Below are 19,399 nucleotides of genomic sequence, written 5' to 3' on the forward strand. Positions count from 1 at the left end.
ATCGTCCCTGCAATATAACAAAGCTGCAAACTGAGTCATCACGTTTCACAGGATCTCCCACACTGGCTCACATGGGAAAAACATTCAGCATAAGGGGATCCTTTACATACTCATCTTCAAATGTGGCATATATTCAATGTAAAAAAGTATAAAGAAGGGTGCTATACTGGAGAAACAAGCCATATGCAAAAAAAAAAAAAAATCAATTTACATAGACATCATATTAAACATCAGCAATTCCAACAGGGATGTTAGCTTTGTGGGACAGCACTTTTACAAAACCAGAACAACACTGCATCAATGATTTTATGGTGAGAACACTAAAAGTGGTGTACTAAGGGCAGGGCGGTGGAGGCAGTCTGGGTGCATGCTGCAAGGGGATGCAGGGAGCAACCGCGCGGCTGTCGGTTCTGCCGGTTCCCTGCTCCCTGTCATGTTACTTCCTGTTCCGGGGTAGGTACCCGGTGGAGCCGACAGCTGTGCGACTGCTCCCTGCATCCCCAGGTGATGCGTGGGGGGGGGGGGGTGCGCAGCAGTGATCTGCCCTGGGTGGCAGCTGACATAGGAATGTCACTGACTAAAAGGATATTTTAATGAAATCCAGGAACATAAGACCTTGAAGTCAAAATTATTAACTATTTTGACACCCACCAGACAGGACTTAACAAAGATCTGGGTTTTCTATCACATTAGCGTCTGTTTACGCTTTCCAAAAATATTAGGACTAGGGGGCATGCGATGAAGCTACAAAGTAGTAAATCTAAAATGAATCAGAGAAAACCTTTCTTCACTCAACGTGTAATTAAACTCTGGAGTTTGTTGCCGAAGAATGTGGTAAAGGTGGTTAGCTTAGCAGAGTTTTAAAAAGGTTTGGACGGCTTCCTAAATGAAAAGTCAATAGACAATTATTAAATTGGACTTGGGGAAAATCCACTATTTCTGGATAAGCAGTATAAAATGTATTGTTCCTTTTTTGGGATCTTGCCAGGTATTTGTGACCTGGATTGGCCACTGTTGGAAACAGGATGCTGGGCTTGATGGACTTTTGGTCTTTCCCAGTATAACAATACTTATGTACAAACCGTAAAATTATACTGCTTTGTCACCCTCATATCACACATCCATCTCGCCCTGTCTTTCACCTAAGGCATCCTAATCTCTTCCTGTGAGACAATGCTTTTACATTGTACAGAAGCAGATAAAATACCCATCTTGTATACAACCCCAATGTGAATATTGCAACTTCTTCTCTTGATGCTTATTTCAAGGAGATTTGACCACCTGATGTCAACCACATCCTCTGTCATGTCATCATTTTATGCAACTCTTCAAAAGTAATTAATTACAGTTATTGGGATAGTAAATAAGTAGTTAACTACTTAATTGATTACTGCAAGAAGTAACTATAGTAACTCAATATTGCGCAACACTGCCCATATCTAGGAATAGAGCTGGGTTTCAGCTGCTACTAAGCCTGTGCACTAAATCCCTTCTGGGCTGCCCCTATGTCCGGTCTTTCCTGCACCTCAAGAGCTGATTGAGCGCAGGTGCAAGATTAGAACCTGGAGCCTTAGGGCTGGAACTGGAACGCAGGGACCACACAGCGCGCATGCGTACAGAAAGCTGCCAATCCACTGCCGCCCCTGTCACGCGGAGGCGGGGCCAGATACTGTTCGAGTCAGAGTCCGATTCAATAACTTTATTGGCATGAAAACGTTACAGAAACACATTCAGCAGTTAATAAATGTCCTGCGTAGGAGAACAAGAAGGGCGGGTCCAGATTATTCCGGCTGGGCTCAGCCAATGGCAGACGCCCTGAAGGTGTTTGCGTTGGCCAGAGCGAGGCTTGAAACGCAAAAGGGGCCTAGATAGATTTGGGAGCGGGATGGGAGGCTGGCTCTGGTTGCCTGCAATAAAGCCGTGTCTCTAGAGTACGTACCGGCAGCATGAGAGGAGGAAACTGGACAAAGGTGAAAATATTTATTCTACTCTCCGGCATCATTACTTCACTTCCCCCCATACAGCACACTTACACAATACTCACACAGATATACACGGACGCAGGCGGCACTGGGACAGCCCGAGAGGGGGCCTGGGGAACTATAAGAAGCCCAGACACGGGACTCTCGCTCTCTAACACGCGCACGCGGCCGTGGAGGAGGGAGAAGGCTGTATGGTGGTAAGGTGGAGGGAACAGCGAGAAGTTCGTGTGGTTATAGGGGGAGGGGATGGATAGAGAGGGCAGTGTGGTTAGCTGGGTGGGAGGGAGGGTGATGTAGTTCTAGGGTGGAGGGGAGGACGGTATGGTTATAGGTTTGGGGGGGAGGAGAGGATGAGATGGTATGGTTATAATGGGGAGAAGAGGTTGTTTAGTTATTAGGGGGGAGGAGAAGTTGCTTGGATTGGTGTTATATGGCTCAGATGTGTTGCCCTTGTGGGGAGCTGGTAGTTACTGCCTCTGATCTTTGTCTATTGCAGGCTCCTCTGTTGAAATTTTTGTGGGGGGGGGGGGGGGGGCTTGGTGAGTGCCATATTGAACACCTCTTATTTTAGCGGGTGAGGGAGGGAGGAGAGTTCCCCTATGATGTGAGCACTGGGCTCTGAATACACCATGTAGATGTCTGTGCATCCCTGTGACTTGACACACAAGGAGACTGAGGGGACAGTGGTGACAAGGGGGCCCTAGTAGGGTACAGGTGAGACATGTAATATTTGGGGCTGGGTGGTCTCGTGGGAGGAGCAGGTGAGGAAGAGGATCATCAGCTGTCCAGGCATTGCAAACTGTGGAAACTGATGTATGTGTGTTTCTTCCTAGCTCCTGTAGGTGTCTTCTGACTGTCTGCTGTCTTGCAGGTATGTACGTGTACACAGCCTTGTCCAGCCCACCTTTCCCGGGGAAGGGGTGTCCTTGTCCCAGTGATGTGAGCACTGGGCTCCTACATAACCCTGGGGATGACTGTGCCTCTCTGTGACTTGACATGCAGAGAGACTGAGGGACAGGGACCAGTGATCTGCTTGAGAGTTGGAGGGGGGTGAATTGGGGTTTACTCAACTGCTCTTGGTACTCTTCTTTTTCAGGTGAGTGGGTGCTGCCTGAAACTTTGGACAAGTGGACTGGATCAACTTTCAATATATTTCATGTGAAAGTACAGAAAACTGCACTAATAATGAAACAAACGGCATTAAGCAAAAGTTCAAATGATTCTGTGTAAGTGCAGAAGATTCTGTCTGTTGGACTCCCTGGTGCTGAATCTGATGGTAGGGGCTGTTTTGACCCGGACTTATTTTCATATACACAATACTCCCCTTCTCTCCCCCTCCCCTGGTCTGGCTGTGGGCATAGTTGATGAGAGCTGGGGCCAGCAGCCTGGTGCTTCAGACATAGAGTGCCTTCCCTTGGCAACCTCTCTGCTCTACCACCCAGCCCTCCCTCCATACAGGGGCTGATGCCCAGGGGTTTGATGGTGAAATAGCTGCAAGCGCATATCTCAAGCTGATATGCCGTATGATAGAGGCCAGGTCCTTCCTCTCACACAGCCTGAACCTTTCTCCTCCACATCCAGTATAGTACAGTGAGGACTAAGAGTGTTGCCCCGAGTATCCCGACAGCCACTGCCAGGGCTGCGACAGCCGCTCCTGCAGAGAGATCAGAGCATAAGTGTTAGCGAACAGCTCGGTGTCTATTACCCAGCCAGAGTTAAAATCGCTTCCACTGAGAAACCATTTTGCATACTTATAAGCTAAGCACTGTCCCCAGTTTCTATTTATGGCATTGAGATGTGTGCACAGATCAAAGATCCACATTCAAATTCATTAACTTACAAGACAATTAACTGCAGTTGTTAATTATTGCAGTTTGTTGGCAGTAATTGAAATTTGCGTGTGCATTTCTGTACCCTATTCTGTAACCCCATCACCTAAATCCCCTAGCGTGCAACTCAAAAGGATGTGGCATGGGCGTTTGCACGCACGGTAATAAATTAGCTCCATTTCCATGCTAGAATGCCTGGAGTTGGGTGTCAACATTTACTACTAATCATTTCTATAGCGCTACTGGATGTGTGCAGTGCTGTACACATTATATACAGGTACTTTCTCAGTCCCTAGAGGGCTCACAATCTTATGTTGGGTTTTTTGGGGTTTTTTTGTACCTGGGGCAATGGAGGGTTAGGTGACTTGCCTGAGGCCACAAGGAGCTGCAGTGGGAATTGAACCCAGGTTGCCAGGATCAAAGCCTGCTGCACTAACCATTAGGCTACTTTAATTTATTTTTATAGGTCCTGGCACTGTCCCACGTGGGCTCACAGCCAAAGTAGTATATTGTACCTGGGGCAATGGATGGCAAACTGACTTGCCCAGGGTAACACGGAGCTGCAGAGGGCATTGAACCCGGGTCGCCAGGATCTCAATCCACTGCCAACCCTTGGGCAGTAGCAGGAATCGAACCCAGGTCCACAACCCACTACAGTAACCATTAGGCCAGTCCTCCATACTGGTGCCTGGGTTCTGGTGCGGAAATGGACTCTATAAACAGCGGCCAACCTGAAGTGCCATTTATAGAATATGTACATTAGCAGGGTCGGTGTTAAATGAGGATCTGATAGAGAGCGTAGAAGAAACCTAAAGTCAGTAAAAGGAGGTATAAGGGGAACCTTTCTCTATGGACTGTTGCTGGCACAGATTTAGAAGAGGATATTTCACCTGATGTTAGTAAAACAGTTGTAGTGTGCTGCCACTAAATGTAACATAAAGTGAGAATAATTGAATTATTGTTGTGCTGTAAAATGAGAGCTGTTTTTGAACAGAAAATTTAAAAAAAAAACATTTTTAACATAAGCAATAAAGTAATAAATTGAACTAAAGTATCAAGGTTTTTTTGTTTTAAACCAACAGTAAATGATACAACCGCAGCAGAAGACTGCGAAATATCAGTAAGCGTTTGGGTGTTTTGAGATCTTTGTCCCTCATGTTTTATTTTTCAACAGTGACCATATATATTTTTGTCATTACTTGCCTCTTCTTTATATTTGCATTGGTGACACCATGTCTAAAAAATGTGTGCTACTTATTCTATGTCTACACTGGCCTTATGTTTCAACGTTTTTTATTGATGACAAGTCAAAAGGTACAAAACAAACTCAGCACATTGACATTAGTGCAGGATCATCATACGTAAGATAACCACAGTCATCAAATTTTAAACATTTTTGCCCCCTCCCCCCCCCCCCCCCCTTTTGTACCCTTACTTTATCTTGTTCATCATATATTACAACAGTTTTAGTGGTGCTGCAAAAGAATTAGCGTACAATACTCCCAGTAGATACCCCGTAAAACAATACCAACGAAGTGCAAAGTAAGGAGCGATCGCATTTCCAAACAGTTAACCTTGTCGCTCCCCCTCCCTGCAGGGCTTATATTTATGTTCCATCATATTTTTATTGATGACAAGTCAATAACAATTTACAACCTAGCAGTCGATACTACAAAAAAAAAATAGTAATAATAGAAAACACACAGTAAGCCAAATAACCAAATCGTCGTCCAAGCAATTTTATTTTCCCCCCTCCTAAGAAAACTTTCTATGCCCAGTAAAATCTACTCACCCTGTCCCCCCATAATACCCAATATAAATTTAAAAAAAAAAAAATATATATATATATAATTCCCTCGTTCCATTTCTCTTCCTTTCTCTTTTTCGTACACATATGTATAAACCTCAAAGTTTATTCAGTATTAAACTGCGGGTCTTATGCGACAGTGATTGTATGTACGGTTCCCAGATTCTCAAAAAAGCATTTTTCCCCCCTTAAAGAGGTCCCCACCATCCGCCGTTCCTGCAATAAAAGTTCATGCAGCCGGTTTCGCCAATGCCAAAAATCCGGCGGGTCTTCACTCATCCACGCACCCAAGATAAGCTTCTTCCCCAAGAGACTAGCCTTGTGAATGAGCTGCTGAGCCCCTTTATCCTGAAGCACAAACACTTCATATTTATCCAGCAAAGCTCCCAAAGGAGAAAAAGGGATCCTGGAACCCACCAATGACTCCAGATACCGAAATATCTGCTGCCAAAAAGCCCATATCAGACAGCAATCCCATAAGGCATGAAATAATGTGCCCTCCCTCTGCTTACACTTAGAGCAAAGATTAAATACTTGAGCCTTAGACATGTATGCTCTGTGTAAGATTCTATACTGACACTCACGCAAATTAGCATTCACCGTTAATGCTGGGATACGGGAAGTCAATTTCCTAAAATCCAGCTGCAACTTTGGTCGTTTCAGGTCTTGCGCCCAACGCTGTTGAATATTCCCTGTATCCTTCCCCTCCCCCCCCCCCTAACTCTCAAAGTGCCCCATGCAACCCTGATACTGACAGCCTGTCCCTGGGTATGGAGCCAGAGAATCCTCTAATGCGACGCCCATGTCCACTACCCAACTTTCCCGGGTCTAAAGTCTTAATATAATGCACTAGCTGCTGATATGCAAAAGAATGACTATGGGTTATGCCTACCCCCAAGGCTCCCAATTCCATTAGTCTCCCCCCAAAGCCCAAGACATGATCCTTGTTATCCCCATTTTTGCCCAAGAACGATACACCATATTTTCTGACCCGGGGGTAAACAATGGGTTATCCTGCAAAGGCAGTTGATCCCAGACATCTGCCGCCAATCCCCACAACCGAGTTAAATCCTGCCAAGTCTCTCGAAGTGGATTCAGCAAGATACTCCCCCTAGCATGTTCAGGTAGCGCAGCCAACACTGGGGCAATGTAACAAATAAGAGAAATGAGTGAGCTTAAAATAATCTTGCTCCATCTGACGGGGTGTAAAGTCCTGTCTATCAATCAACCAATCTCCCAAGTGACGAAGCAAGCAGGCTTGATTGTACCGCCGGATGTCTGGAATCCCCATCCCCCCCATTCTCCAGGGCCCCAATAAAAACTTCAAGGGAAGTTTTGCTTTAGCATCCTTCCATACAAATTTCCGCAGATGCCTATAAATTTGATTTGAGTCTTTATTCTTTAGTCTCAGAGGTAGTACCTGAAAGGTATAGAGCCACCGTGGGAATTTTACCATGCGAAATAAATGTATCCTCCCATGCATATTAAGTGGTAACATCCTCCATGCATCTAACTGACTCTTCATCTTAGTTAACAATCTGGTGAGGTTGATGGAGTATAAGGCTGATGTCTGCATTGAAACTCTAACTCCCAAATACAAGAGTGAATCAGCGGCCCACCTTAACGGAAACGTAGTCCCCCCACTCCCTTCTGACACTCGTATGTGCTGTCAGCGCCAAGGATTTAGAATAGTTAAGTTTGAAACCTGCAAAGTCTCCGTATTCCTGCATCGGCTCCAATAACGCTTCTAAAGACCTCTTAGGCCGGATAAGATGCACCAGAATATCATCTGCAAAAGCAGAGATTTTAAAAGACGACAACCCCAAAAATTTCAGGGTAGGCAACTATGTCTACACTGGCCTTAGAGTGTATTGGTACTCTGGAGAACTCAGGACCCCCCCCCCCCCCCCCCTCACTCACTCACACACACACACACACACACATCTTACTAACAAAACTTGATATATGCTGCATTGAAATGGCATAGTCAGTACTAAAAATCTTCAAAAATGAACCACCATCAAAAAAAATATTTGGCTCGCCTTACTACATAGAGTGTAGAAGTGATTGTTAAATATTTACTGCACTGGGGTTTCGTAGCTAAGAGCTCCTGATATTGGAGCAATGATTTCCGTATGCTTTTGGAAAATGTTTTCAACGTAGTTTAACATAAGAAAGTACATAGAAAAATGTGGCCTATTAGGTTTCAGTTTGCTGTTTTCTTGTTGGACAGACTGGATGAACCGTTCAGGTCTTTATCTGCCGTCATCTACTATGTAATAATTTCTATAGCGCTACTGGACTATGTAATCCTTGGTCCTGGGGAGTATTAGTGGGAGTTTCTGCTCTGGTGAAATGGGGTCAAATCACCTTTAGGGGTGAACTGTGTGGTTTGTTCAGTGAGAGGGATGGGAGTTGGCTGGGGGGAGGTATTATGTAATGGGAAAAGTTGGAAATTGAAAACAGCTTTCCTTTTCTGTGGTTGATGTATTGCACTTATAAAACAGCACTGTGCCATGCCTGGAGTTAACGATCAAAATGTTCTGTTATTTGACAGTGCTATGCTGTTTTGTGTTTGTTGCTGAACAAAGAGATTATTAAAAACATGATGTCCCCTGTCCTGCTGTGTACTGATTTAAACTCGTTTAGATTTTCAGTGGTGGCACGGGTGTCTCAGCCTGGTCTTTTACCTGCAGTTTGGGTTGCAGACTCCGGCCTGTGACATTCTTTATCCCAGTTCTGCGGGATGACTGCAGCTGTCAGCTTGATGAATTGAGAGAGCGGGCAGGGCGAGGTACAGCCAGGCAGAATCAGCTCGTACGGCTCCTGGTGAGAATCGTTGCGGTAAAACATGGCCACACTGTAAGTGCTGTGGAGACAGGAGCGAGAGTGAGCGGCAGAACCGAACCACATCTTCACTGCTGGATTCAGAGGCATAGGGGTACTTCCGAAAAGGTTGCTGAAATTTAGGCGTTAGACCGCTGCAAGCTAAGCATGAATTCTGTAGGCGTGGCCACTTACTGGTGTAAAATACCACCATTAAATGTCGGTTACATGTGTAAGTTCTAGACACACCCTGACCCACCCAGGCCCTCCCACTTGCACGCTCTTCTGTGCAGTTCCTAGTGACTGGGTGCAGTTGTGCGTGTAGCTGCAAATGAGCCCCAATTAACTCCAATTGTTGCTGCTTATGGGTTGTTAGTGCCAATTAGAACCTACTCTAGAACCTATGTGCTAAATGTAAAATTAGGAGGTTTTAGTGTTGCAAAACATGCGCGAGTCTGAAGGTTTTGTTTATCTGCTCGTCCTATCTTGTGGGACCTGTCCCACCAGCACCTGTTTCAAATACAGCTGACTGCTGGCCTGTTGTGGCTGCTATTCTTTCTCTCCATCTCCATTCCCCCTCCCTTCCCCAAAGGTCACTGCTTCACCGCCTACCTGTCTAGTTCACGGTAGAACTCGAAGATGTGGCAGGCTGCATAGGGGGGGTGTTTCTCGTTGTAGATCTTGAGTGCACCGTGCAAGGCGATGATTGTAGTGTCATGCTAGGAGGAGAGAATCGCCTGCCATCAGTCTCTGAGGGACTCAACATGCAGCCACCTGTCCATCCATCAGGTTCACCACATACACTACCCTGGTAGGAGTTGTAAATCCAGGCAGGATCTGAAGTGTTAGGGGTGCTGACTGGTACGGGGGTGGGGATTACTTAGTTGCACATGCTATGGGTCATGAGTGAAATATCATGATGTGTGCTTCACAAGGAATCCTGGTGATGGTAGCCCATCTTTCTAGGAGCCCTAAGTGGTTCAGCTTCTCTGCTGCAGACAACAGAGGACATGGAGACATTTCTGGGATAAGCAGCATATAATGTTTTGTACTCTTTGGGGATCTTGCCAGGTATTTGTGACCTGGATTGGCCACTGTTGGAAACAGGATATGGGCTTGGACCTTTGGTCTGTCCCAGTGTGGCAATACGTATGATCCAACGTACCAGTTGGTATGCTTGCATCCCCTGCTGTCTATAGAGTGTGGCCGTGACAGGTAAGCGACTTTGCTTCCCGTGCATCCGGCGGGGGCAGTGGAAAAGCTGGTCACAAATACAAAAACTTTGGGAAGTAAAAGGCTATGAACTGTGACTTTTTAAAAAGCAGGCCTGTAAGCTAAGGCTCTCTATCGGTGGGATCTTGCACCATAAAACACTCTGCATCTCGTCTGGCACAGGATTCCACTACTGCACTCGGTCCTTAGCTGGAGGACACAGCTGAGGCCCTGAAGCTGACAAGGAGAGCCACTTACCGCAGAGTACATAATCATCTTGAGCGGCAGAGACCGTTTCAACACCTCTGTAAAGTTCCTGAGGACTGCATCCACTAGGATCCCTGCAAAAGAAGGAAAGCTGAGACTTGGTTTGGGAGTAGAATCTAGAAATCAAAACTCGGCAATGGTTTGAACTGCTCAGTACATTGACAAAGCATTGATTTTTTTTGTTAGCAAGGGATAGCTTCGAAGCTGCCCACTGGGATGGATGCAGTTCCTCTGCCGTCACCCAGGTAGTGCTGGGTTCCTGTTCCACTCTGCTGCATTTCAGAGGAATTGGCTTGTGTGATGGGAGAGAGACAGGGAAGGGTGGGGCTGCTTTACCTCCTGTCAGCCGGGCCTTTTCATCGACTTTGTGCAGATTCACATGAGACCTGATCTCAAAGGTGGAGATGTCTTCCAGCGTGCGGAGTGTATCTGGCGTGGCCCACTCTGGCAGACTCAGGTTGTGCTTCCTCTGCAGATAAGATGGATGCGGAGAAGCCTATTAGGCTGTTCGCTAAGGTTCAATTTTACACTTTCTGGCAACAGTGAGCCTTACCTGGCAATACAGCGTGTCATACACCTTCCAGATCTTCCGAAGTGCCCCCCCTTCTACGCTGTATCCCGTGTGGTTTGCTGTCTGATTGATGAAATCCTGAGGGCACAAAGAGATGGGACAGGTGATCACCCCTTCTGGGTAAATTTTGGCCCCACCTTGTGTACTACCCAAGTCAAGAGAGTTTCCACTTAGCTTAAGAGGTTAGAGATCCATCACCCTGGCTCTTTGATCTATTCCCTGGCGTGCTGGCAGTGTTTACTGAAACTTCTCTCCCAGCCCCCCTGTCCTCGTCCCCTGCCTGCTCTGAGGACCCAAATATGATATTATCCATGGCACTTAAATCTGTTCCAGACAAGAGATGTGCCTTTTCCTCTCCTCGCTTCTCCCAATGATCTCTTTCTGATCCATGCTTGTCCTCACCCTCCATTTGTTCATTTTGTCCTGGTATTCTGGTAATTGCGTTGTTTCCTCCATCAGCTCATGGTAGCGGGGGCAATCCTTGACGGGGAATTTCAGGAGCTGAAAAAGAGAAGTATAAGAGTGGGTCTGTTAATGCCTGGTGAGAGATGTCAGCTGAAAAGCTTTTCTTTAGTTTCCAAGAAAGATCTGAGGATCGTTGGTGTTTACTCACCCGGTCCTGGGACACAGGCATTGTGTGGATGGGAACAGGCTGCCATCGGATCTCGGGATTCCAATGCTGGGAGCCATTTGGTGGGTAAAGCCCTGCCAGGTTCACCTGGGCACTCATCAGTGTGCGGTCGTAGTCTGTGCTCCGTACATAGATCTGAAAAGGAAAGGAGAAGAGAGAGGTAAAGGGAGCTGATCACCAGTCCCCTATCTGCCCAGGCCCAGTGATGATCAGTAACTTTCCGCAAGCACTAGTCAGAACCGCACTGGCAGCCAGCCACATTAATGAAGATTTTCTCTGTGTCCCACCTCACCAACCTGCTGCCAGCATAAGAAATGTTAGCTCATGGGAAAAAAAGAAGAAAAAACTCCACAGATCTGTGTACTTTAGATGGAAAGGTAGCATTGAGAATCTGCCGTTACCTCTTGTTTCTGGTACGAAGGGCTGAGGAAGTGTGAATATCTCCTCCTCAGGTATTGTCCCAGCTCATACTGCTGCCGCATCCCTTCCTGTGTGCAATAACCGTGGAAGATGAAGACATCATTCCAGTTTGGGTACATTTGCATGATTTAGGGTGAATTCGCCCACACCTCAGTACATCAATTCTGTTTGTACTATATGTAACGTTTGGTAGAGATAACTCATCCCCCAGTGCATATAATCTGCTCACATCATGTAAACATACAATACATATAACATTCCACAGTGCATACGATCTATTCACACTATAACATATGGTAGATATAACATCCCACAGTGCAAGCAGCAGAGATAACTCATCTCACCGTGCATAAGATCTTTTCACACTACATACTGTACATAAAACAAACAAACCATCTTATGGTGCATATTGCAGATACATCATCCCACAGTGCATAAACTTTGCTTACACTGTATAATGTACACAGTCCGGATAAATCATCTCTCAGTGCATAAGGGCTGATTATATTGTGTATATAGTAGATCATACAGAAAATCTATCCCATGCTGCATAAAGTATAAATCTGACCACATGGTACAAATAATATGCATTGGAAGCAGAAGAGCAGGAAGCTCACCTGGGTAAGCTGTTGCAGGCCATTGGGCCAGGACCTGTCCTTGTGGGGGTCCTGGGGGTATGTATCAATGGGGGCTCGGTCTCCATGGCGGAATAACTGAGGAGAAAGGGAAGAGATGACCAGAAAGTTTATATTTCCTTGTTCCAGGGTTCTTCATCCCTGCTCTCCTGTACTGTTCCAGGATCCTGCAGCATGGACCCTTCTGCACACACGTGCTCTGCTTGACAGAGATATTTATGCTGTTACATCCAGAGGGTGTATATTATAGAGCATTTTTATATAAACTCCAACCTGATAATGCAAACACACCCTGGCTGAAGTAATGGCAACCCTGGACTTACATAATTCTGTAGCTGGCTGTTGGAATGGCCCCTGATATTTTAAGAGCTGAGTGGGCTAGGACATAGAAAATCTTACCACAGTGACAAAACTCAGTGTTCTGGCTTGGGTGATTTGCAGCTGGATTAGAAAGCTTGACCACAGCAGTATGAGCAGCTGGCACGGACGCATGTTGATAGCTGGTGAGGGGATGGAGCTCTGGCCTGTGAAGAGACAAATGCCCCACTTATAGTTGCTAGTGCCTCACCTGCCCGAGGAGGAGCTTGGCACTCATGGGTGCTGACTGGTCTGAACTTATGTTTGTTTTCTTCTGCGCTCAACCGCATGCTCAAGCTGCTAATTGAAAGGTATCAAGGTTGTTTGTCTGTGGGCATGTGTGTTTCACCTGCTACGGCAGAGTCTGAGGCAAATGCTCCTTGTTTTGCTCTGGGAAGTCTTGAACAGGGAGGCTGGGCACTTCCTCAATCTGAAAGGAAAGAAAGGGAAGTGCCAACGGTGGGGTAGACTTTCTCCTGATAAAGAAACTAGTTTTATAAACCTTAAAACAAAAAAAAAAGGAACAGAGTTGAAAAGGCAAAAGGAGATGCTGAGAGGGGCTCTATGATCCTCCCTGTATCTCAGAGCACTAGAGGAAGAAAAATTGCTTTAATGAAGCACTGGGGGAAGAAAGAGGACCTTAGGTTTTCCAGGATTAAGCTAAGGATGTCATGGTTGGTAAAAGAATCTTGGTGTTGCATCAGAGTGACCGCTGTGCTGGGGTCCGAGTCCGAAGGGACAGTAGCTTTTTCTGGATGGATTTTGATGGCATTCCCTGGTTCTCCTGGACTTAGGACAGCTGAGTTAGGGAAGGGGGATATGTGAGGAATGAATTTGGGTTCAGTTGATAATTACTGGTTGGGTTTCAAAGCTCTTCTCTGGATTCTCTCAGGTCTTGGACAGCTGAAGCTGGGGTGGGCGAGGGCCAGTTCTTCACTGTGGTTTTTCAGATGATAACATCCCACCTGGCTCTTTTTGTTTTTTTTCAGACAGGTTGAGTCCTGTCTCAGCTGTTTGTTTCTTACTTGTTATTATCAATAGAGCACAAATTTAGGGCAGAAATGATAGGGAAGGCAGGGGCTGAGGATTACAGAGCTATTAATGCCTCAGTCACTGCTTCTAGTGACATCAGAAAAGAAAAACAGAAGGATCAAAGAACCATGGCAGACATATTGGGATAATTTCAGGTAAATTGTATTGGACTTGGAAAAAAAAAATGTTTGTGGCATTCACAAATTCACAGGCAGCAGAAGAGAGGAGACAGGATTTGGGAGCCCTGTGGCTCATTACAACCTAATGGCCGTGATATTAAGTCACCCCCCAAATCATATGAAGAGGAGGGGATGGGGTGCCCCAGATCCACAGGAGCTGAAAGATGCCGAGAGAAAGTTACATACAAGGAATGGGTGTTTCTAATACAAAATGGGTCCCTGCACACATACGTGGATGTGTATTTGGGAGTGTGTTTGCCCAGGAGATATATGCTATGTTAACACACTGGAATAGCACATGTGTCTGGGAGAGAAATATGCATATGCAGGTATGATATTTCTGTGACAGTACATGTATGTAAGTGTGAGGGTACATGTGTGTGAAAGTATACCTGTGTGGGAACAATGGGTGGGTAGTATGGTAGAATTTCATCACAAAGTTTGATACTGTCATGCCTAGGAAGCTCATTCATAAACTGAGCAGTCTGGAGGTGGGGGAAAGGGTTAGAAATTGTCTGAATGACAGAAGACAGAGGATGGTGGTAAATGGGATTCACTCTGAGGGAAGAGTGGTGATCAGTGGAGTGCCTCAGGGTCCGTTTGATATCCCTATAACAGAGAGGACACTCCTGAAGAAATAGACTGAATGAGAGGAAATCTAAAAACGCTAGTGGAGGCTGTGTGTTGTAAGGAGGTTGTGTATTGGTACTGTATATTGGGGTTGTGTTGTAAGGAGGTTGATGTATTGGGGTGTGTTGTAAGGAGGTTGTATATTGGTGCTGTATATTGGGGTATGTTTTAAAGATGTTGGTATATTGGGGGGGGGTGTTATAAGCAGGTTGTGTATTGGAGGTGTATATTGTGGGTGTATTGTAAGGAAATTGTGTATTGGTGCTGTATATTGGGAGCATGTTGTAAGGAGGTTGTGTATTGCAGGTGTGCTATAAGGAGGTTGTGTATTGGAGGAGGGGCGGTATATTAGAGGTTTGTTGTGTATTGGTGGTGGTTGGCGATTCTCTTCTTAGAGATACTGAGGCACCCATCTGCTGACCAGACATGATGTCCAGGGAAGTGTGCTGTCTGCCTGGTGCCAAGATTATAAATGACAGGAGGAAGTTCCATATTACTACTACTTATCACTTCTATAGCGCTACAAGGCATATGCAGCGCTGTACACCATACATGAAAAGACAGTCCCTGCTCAAAGAGCTCACAATCTAAATAGAACAGGCAAACAGACAGAACAACTAAGAGGTAAGGGAATTAAAGAGGTGGGGTAAAAGGGTACAAGGCAAGTGAGTAGTGGTTAGGAATCAAAAGCAGGTGGGCTTTTAGCCTGGATTTGAAAATGGCCAAAGACAATATTATAATTGTGAAGCACAAAGTTGAGGGGGAGGAATATGTAGAAGCTGATAAGGATAATACTGAACTGCTTAACAATTATTTCTGTTCTGTGTTCTCAGGGGTAGGACTGCAGAAAACAAATGCTAATGGGGATGGTTATGTGGCAGACGAGACCAATTCTCAAGAGATTGTGTTCATGAGAAGCTATTTAAACTAAAAGTAGACAAAGCAATGGGGCCTGATGGGGTGCATCCAATGGTACTGCAGGACCTGAGGCAGCATGCCTTCACTAGAGGCAGGTCATGTCAGACAAACTGATTGATTTATTTGACTGGGTGACCAAACAGTTGGACTCAGGAGGTGCGCTAGATGTGGTGTACTTGGATTTTAGCAAAGCCTTTGGCACGGTTCTGCACAGGCAACTGATATATAAACTGAGTGCCCTTGGTATGGGACCTAAAGTGACTGGGTTAAAAATTGGTTAAATGGAAGGAAACAGAGGGTAGTGGTAAATGGAGCTTGCTACTACTACTACTACTTATCACTTCTATAGCGCTACAAGGCATATGTAGTGCTGTACATCATACACGAAAAGACAGTCCCTGCTCAAAGAGCTCACAATCTAAATAGGAAGACAAATAGACAGAACAACTAAGAGGTAAGAGAAAAAGGGTACAGGGCAAGTGAGTAGTGGTTAGGAGTCAAAAGCAGCGTCAAAGAGGTGGGCTTTCAGCCTGGATTTGAAAACAGCCAAAGACGGGGCTAGACATACAAGCTTGGGAAGTCTATTCCAGGTGTGAAGTGCAGCAAGATAAAAGGAACGGAGTCTGGAATTAGCAGTAGAGGAGAAGGGGACAGACAGGAGAGATTTATCCACAGAACGGAGTACCCGAGGGGGGGGGCGTAGGGAGAGACAAGAGCGGAGAGATAATGGGGAGCGGTAGAGTGAATGCAATGCACTTGTAGGTCAGTAAGAGAAGTTTGAATTGAAAGCGGAAATGGATAGGGAGCCAGTGAAGTGACTTGAGGAGAGGGCTAATGTGAGCATAGCGACTCTGGCGGAAAATGAGTTGCACAGCAGACGTTTGGACTGATTGAAGAGGAGAGAGATGGCTAAGTGGGAGGCCAGTGAGAAGAAGGTTGCAATAATCTAGGCGAGAGGTGATAAGAGTTTGGATGAAGGTTCTGGTAGAGTGCTCAGAGAGGAAGGGATGGATTTTGCTGATGTTACAGAGAAAGAAACGACAGGTTTTGGCAATCTGCTGAATGTGGGCAGAGAAGGAGAGAGAGGAGTCGAAGATGACCCCAAGGTTACGAGCTGATGGGACGGGGAGAATGAGAGTGCCATCCATAGAAATAGAGAAAGGGGGAAGAGGAGAGGTGGGTTTAGGGGGAAAGATGAGAAGCTCAGTTTGGGCCATGTTAAGTTTCAGATGATGTTGAGACATCCAGGTAGCGATATCAGAAAGGCAGGCAGAAACTTTGGTCTGGATGTTAGTTGAGATTTCGGGGGTACAGAGGTAGATCTGGGAGTCATTAGCGTAGAGATGGTAATGAAAGCCATGGGACGATATCAGAGAGCCAAGGGAAGAAGAGTAGATGGAGAATAGGAGAGGACCGAGAACAGAACCCTGAGGTACACAGATTGGTAGTGGGATAGAAGTGGAAGAGGATCCACACTAAAGGTGTGAAGCAAGAGGTAGGAGGAGAACCAGGAAAGAACAGAGCCCTGAAATCCAAGTGAAGACAACGTATCAAGGAGTAAGCTGTGATCAATAGTGTCAAAAGCAGCGGACGGATCGAGAAGGATGAGGATAGAATAGAGACCTTTGGATTTGGCCAGTAACAGGTCGTTGGAAACTTTTGTAAGTGCAGTTTCAGTAGAATGAAGAGGGCAAAAGCCAGATTGGAGTGGGTCAAGAACAGAGTGATATGAAATAAAGTCAAGACAGTGGCGGTGAATGGCACGTGGTTCAAGTATCTTGGAGAGGAAGGGGAGGAGGGAGATGGGTTGATAGTTGGAAGGACAGGTAGGGTCAAGTGAATGCTTCTTAAGGAGTGGTGTGACCACAGCTTGTTTGAAGGCATCAGGAACAATCGCAGTGGAAAGTGAAAGATTGAGGATATGACAGATAAAAGGGATGAGAGTAGGAGAGATGGTGTTAAGAAGGTGGGTAGGAATGGGATCAGAGGAACAGGTAGTTCGTTTTGAGGAGGAGAGAAGATGTGTTGTTTCCTCATCAGTGATTTCAGGAAAGGAGGAAAAGGACGGAGGGGTTGGGGAGTTAGGGGAACGGACAAGAGGAGGGAGAGGTGGGGGTGGCTTGGTTGAGAATTCGAGGTTTATTTTCTGAACCTTGTCGTGGAAGAATTCAGCTAGGGTCTGGGGAGATAGTGAGGGGGGATTTGGAGATGGAGGCACCTTGAGGAGAGAGTTCAGTGTGGCGAAGAGAAGTCGAGGGTTTGAGCCGAGAGAGTCAGCTGGATGTAATAGTCCTGTTTGGCAATCAAAAGAGTAGATTGGAAGGAGGTTAGCATGAAGTTGAAGTGTATAAAGTCAGCAAGGGCACGAGATTTTAGCCAGAGGTGTTCGGCGGAGCAGGCACAGGAACATAGGTAGTGGATTTTAGAAGTCAGCCAAGGCTGGGGTTTGGGACGCCGTATAGGATGGGGCATGAGAGGTGCAAGAGTGTCTAAAGCAGAGGAAAAATTGCACTGGCTTCCTATCAAAGAATGCATCTCTTTCAAAATCTGCACCTTAGTCCATTAGATTATCTATGGAGTAGTCCCAGATTACATGATTGACCTAATCAGTCTCCCAATCAGAAATAGTACCAGTTCATCACGGTCTTACCTGAATCTCCATTACCCAAATTGCAAAGGACTAAAATACAAGACAACCCACGTGTCCAACTTCTCTTACATAGGCACGCGCCTGTGGAACGCATTGCCACAAGTGGTGAAAACAACTTATGATTACCTAAAATTCAGAAAGTCATTAAAGGCTCACCTATTCGGAAGGGCATATCCGAATGACTCAACTTAAATGACTGAACCCTGCAACACTCCACTATTAAAGATCGTATTGGACATTGATGAACTCTTTTACCTCAACCCAACTTGATTGAATCTTATCTTCCCTATCCCAATACAAAATTTTGTAACTATCCCGTACCAGGGGCGTAGCCAGCCTTCCGTGGGAGAGGGGTCCAGAGCCCGGGGGGAGGGGGCACATTTTAGCCCTCCCCCTGGCGCCGCCCCCCCACCGCCGACATTGCCGCCCCCCCCTCCCGCCGCGAACCCGCCGCCGCTGCCGCCTACCTTTACTTTTGCTGGCGGGGGATCCCACTCCCCGCCAGCCGACGTCTTCTTCTTAGTCGCTTCCCGCTCTTCAATTTGTTTGCTGACGTCCTGCACGTTGTACGTGCAGGACGTCAGACTCAGAGAACAGAACTTCTCTGAGTCTGACGTCCTGCATGTACAATTACGTGCAGGACGTCAGCAAACAAATTGAAGAGCAGGAAGTACTGAGAAGACGTCGGCTGGCGGGGAGTGGGATCCCCCGCCAGCAAAAGTAAAGGTAGGCAGCGGCGGGGGCGGGTTCGCCGGGAGGGGGGTCCTGGGGTGAATCTGCGGGGGCCCTGGCCCCCTCAGGCCCCACGTAGCTACGCCACTGTCCCGTACCGGATTTGGCGAATGCCTTCACAATATTATGTAAGCCACATTGAGCCTGCAAATATGTGGGAAAATGTGGGATACAAATAAATAAGTATTCTATGAAGAGATGGCTTCATTGACAGATTTGGATGGTGGAGTGGTAGAGAAGAGGTTCGAGACACTGGAGGATAGGGTAGTAGGGTCGATAGCCTGAAGATTCCTAGATAAATTGGTTAAGATTGGACAGGGTTGGGCAGGAGGACGTTTGAGTGTGAAGGTTATTAGGTGATGGTCAGAGAGGGGAAGATCTGAGGCAAAGAAACTAGAGGAAGAGCAATTATAGGCGAAGACAAGATCAAGACAGTGACATTTTGGTGAGTGGGGGAAGTGGAGCATAGTTGGAGATTGAAGGAGGATGTTAAGGCGAGGAACTGGGAAACGTAAGAGTTGGAGGGATCATTAGCATGAATATTAAAGTCACCAAGGATGAGGGAGGGGGAAGAAGGATCATGAAAGAAGGAAAGCCAAGCGTCAAAGTCGCTGAGAAAGGATGAAAGGGACTTATCAGGGGGACGATAAATAACTGCTAATCGAAGAGGCGAAGGAGTGAATAGGCAGATGGAGTGGACTTCAAAGGAAGAAAAGCAGAG

At 46.2% G+C, this 19,399-nt stretch overlaps 1 protein-coding gene and 2 non-coding genes across 3 annotated transcripts; 2 read left to right on the top strand and 1 right to left on the bottom strand.

Annotated features, from left to right (window-relative positions):
• Nucleotides 1-2,573: 2,573 nt before the first annotated feature.
• On the top strand, nucleotides 2,574-2,665 carry LOC115467454. Its single transcript, XR_003941744.1, has one exon. It is a non-coding gene; the product is annotated as a small nucleolar RNA SNORD88 (small nucleolar RNA).
• Nucleotides 2,666-2,908: 243 nt separating this feature from the next.
• Nucleotides 2,909-3,000, top strand: LOC115467455. Its single transcript, XR_003941745.1, has one exon. It is a non-coding gene; the product is annotated as a small nucleolar RNA SNORD88 (small nucleolar RNA).
• Nucleotides 3,001-3,078: 78 nt separating this feature from the next.
• LOC115464610 (testicular acid phosphatase homolog) lies at nucleotides 3,079-12,672 on the bottom strand. Its single transcript, XM_030194970.1, has 13 exons — nucleotides 12,580-12,672; nucleotides 12,163-12,258; nucleotides 11,527-11,613; nucleotides 11,108-11,260; nucleotides 10,897-10,995; nucleotides 10,477-10,572; nucleotides 10,260-10,392; nucleotides 9,915-9,997; nucleotides 9,057-9,163; nucleotides 8,309-8,487; nucleotides 7,274-7,407; nucleotides 5,906-6,059; nucleotides 3,079-3,660 (listed from the first exon to the last, which is right to left on the bottom strand). The coding sequence occupies exons 1-13, from the start codon at nucleotides 12,670-12,672 to the stop codon at nucleotides 3,530-3,532; spliced, it is 1,545 nt and encodes a 514-aa protein (XP_030050830.1). The 3' UTR covers nucleotides 3,079-3,529.
• Nucleotides 12,673-19,399: the final 6,727 nt, after the last annotated feature.

This window comes from Microcaecilia unicolor, chromosome 3, assembly GCF_901765095.1.
Source record: "Microcaecilia unicolor chromosome 3, aMicUni1.1, whole genome shotgun sequence".
Taxonomy (NCBI): Eukaryota; Metazoa; Chordata; class Amphibia; order Gymnophiona; family Siphonopidae; genus Microcaecilia; species Microcaecilia unicolor.

Bases quoted from the DNA above. Each gene is read 5' to 3' on its own strand.
- LOC115464610 (XM_030194970.1), bottom strand. From the start codon at position 12,672: ATGCGTCCGTGCCAGCTGCTCATACTGCTGTGGTCAAGCTTTCTAATC. The intron at 12,259-12,579 runs GTAAGATTTTCT...CTTTCTCCTCAG, and splicing joins CACTGAGTTTTGTCACTGTG to TTATTCCGCCATGGAGACCG. The intron at 3,661-5,905 runs GTGCGTGGATGA...CTGTTCGCTAAC, and splicing joins GGGGAAGAAGCTTATCTTGG to ACTTATGCTCTGATCTCTCT.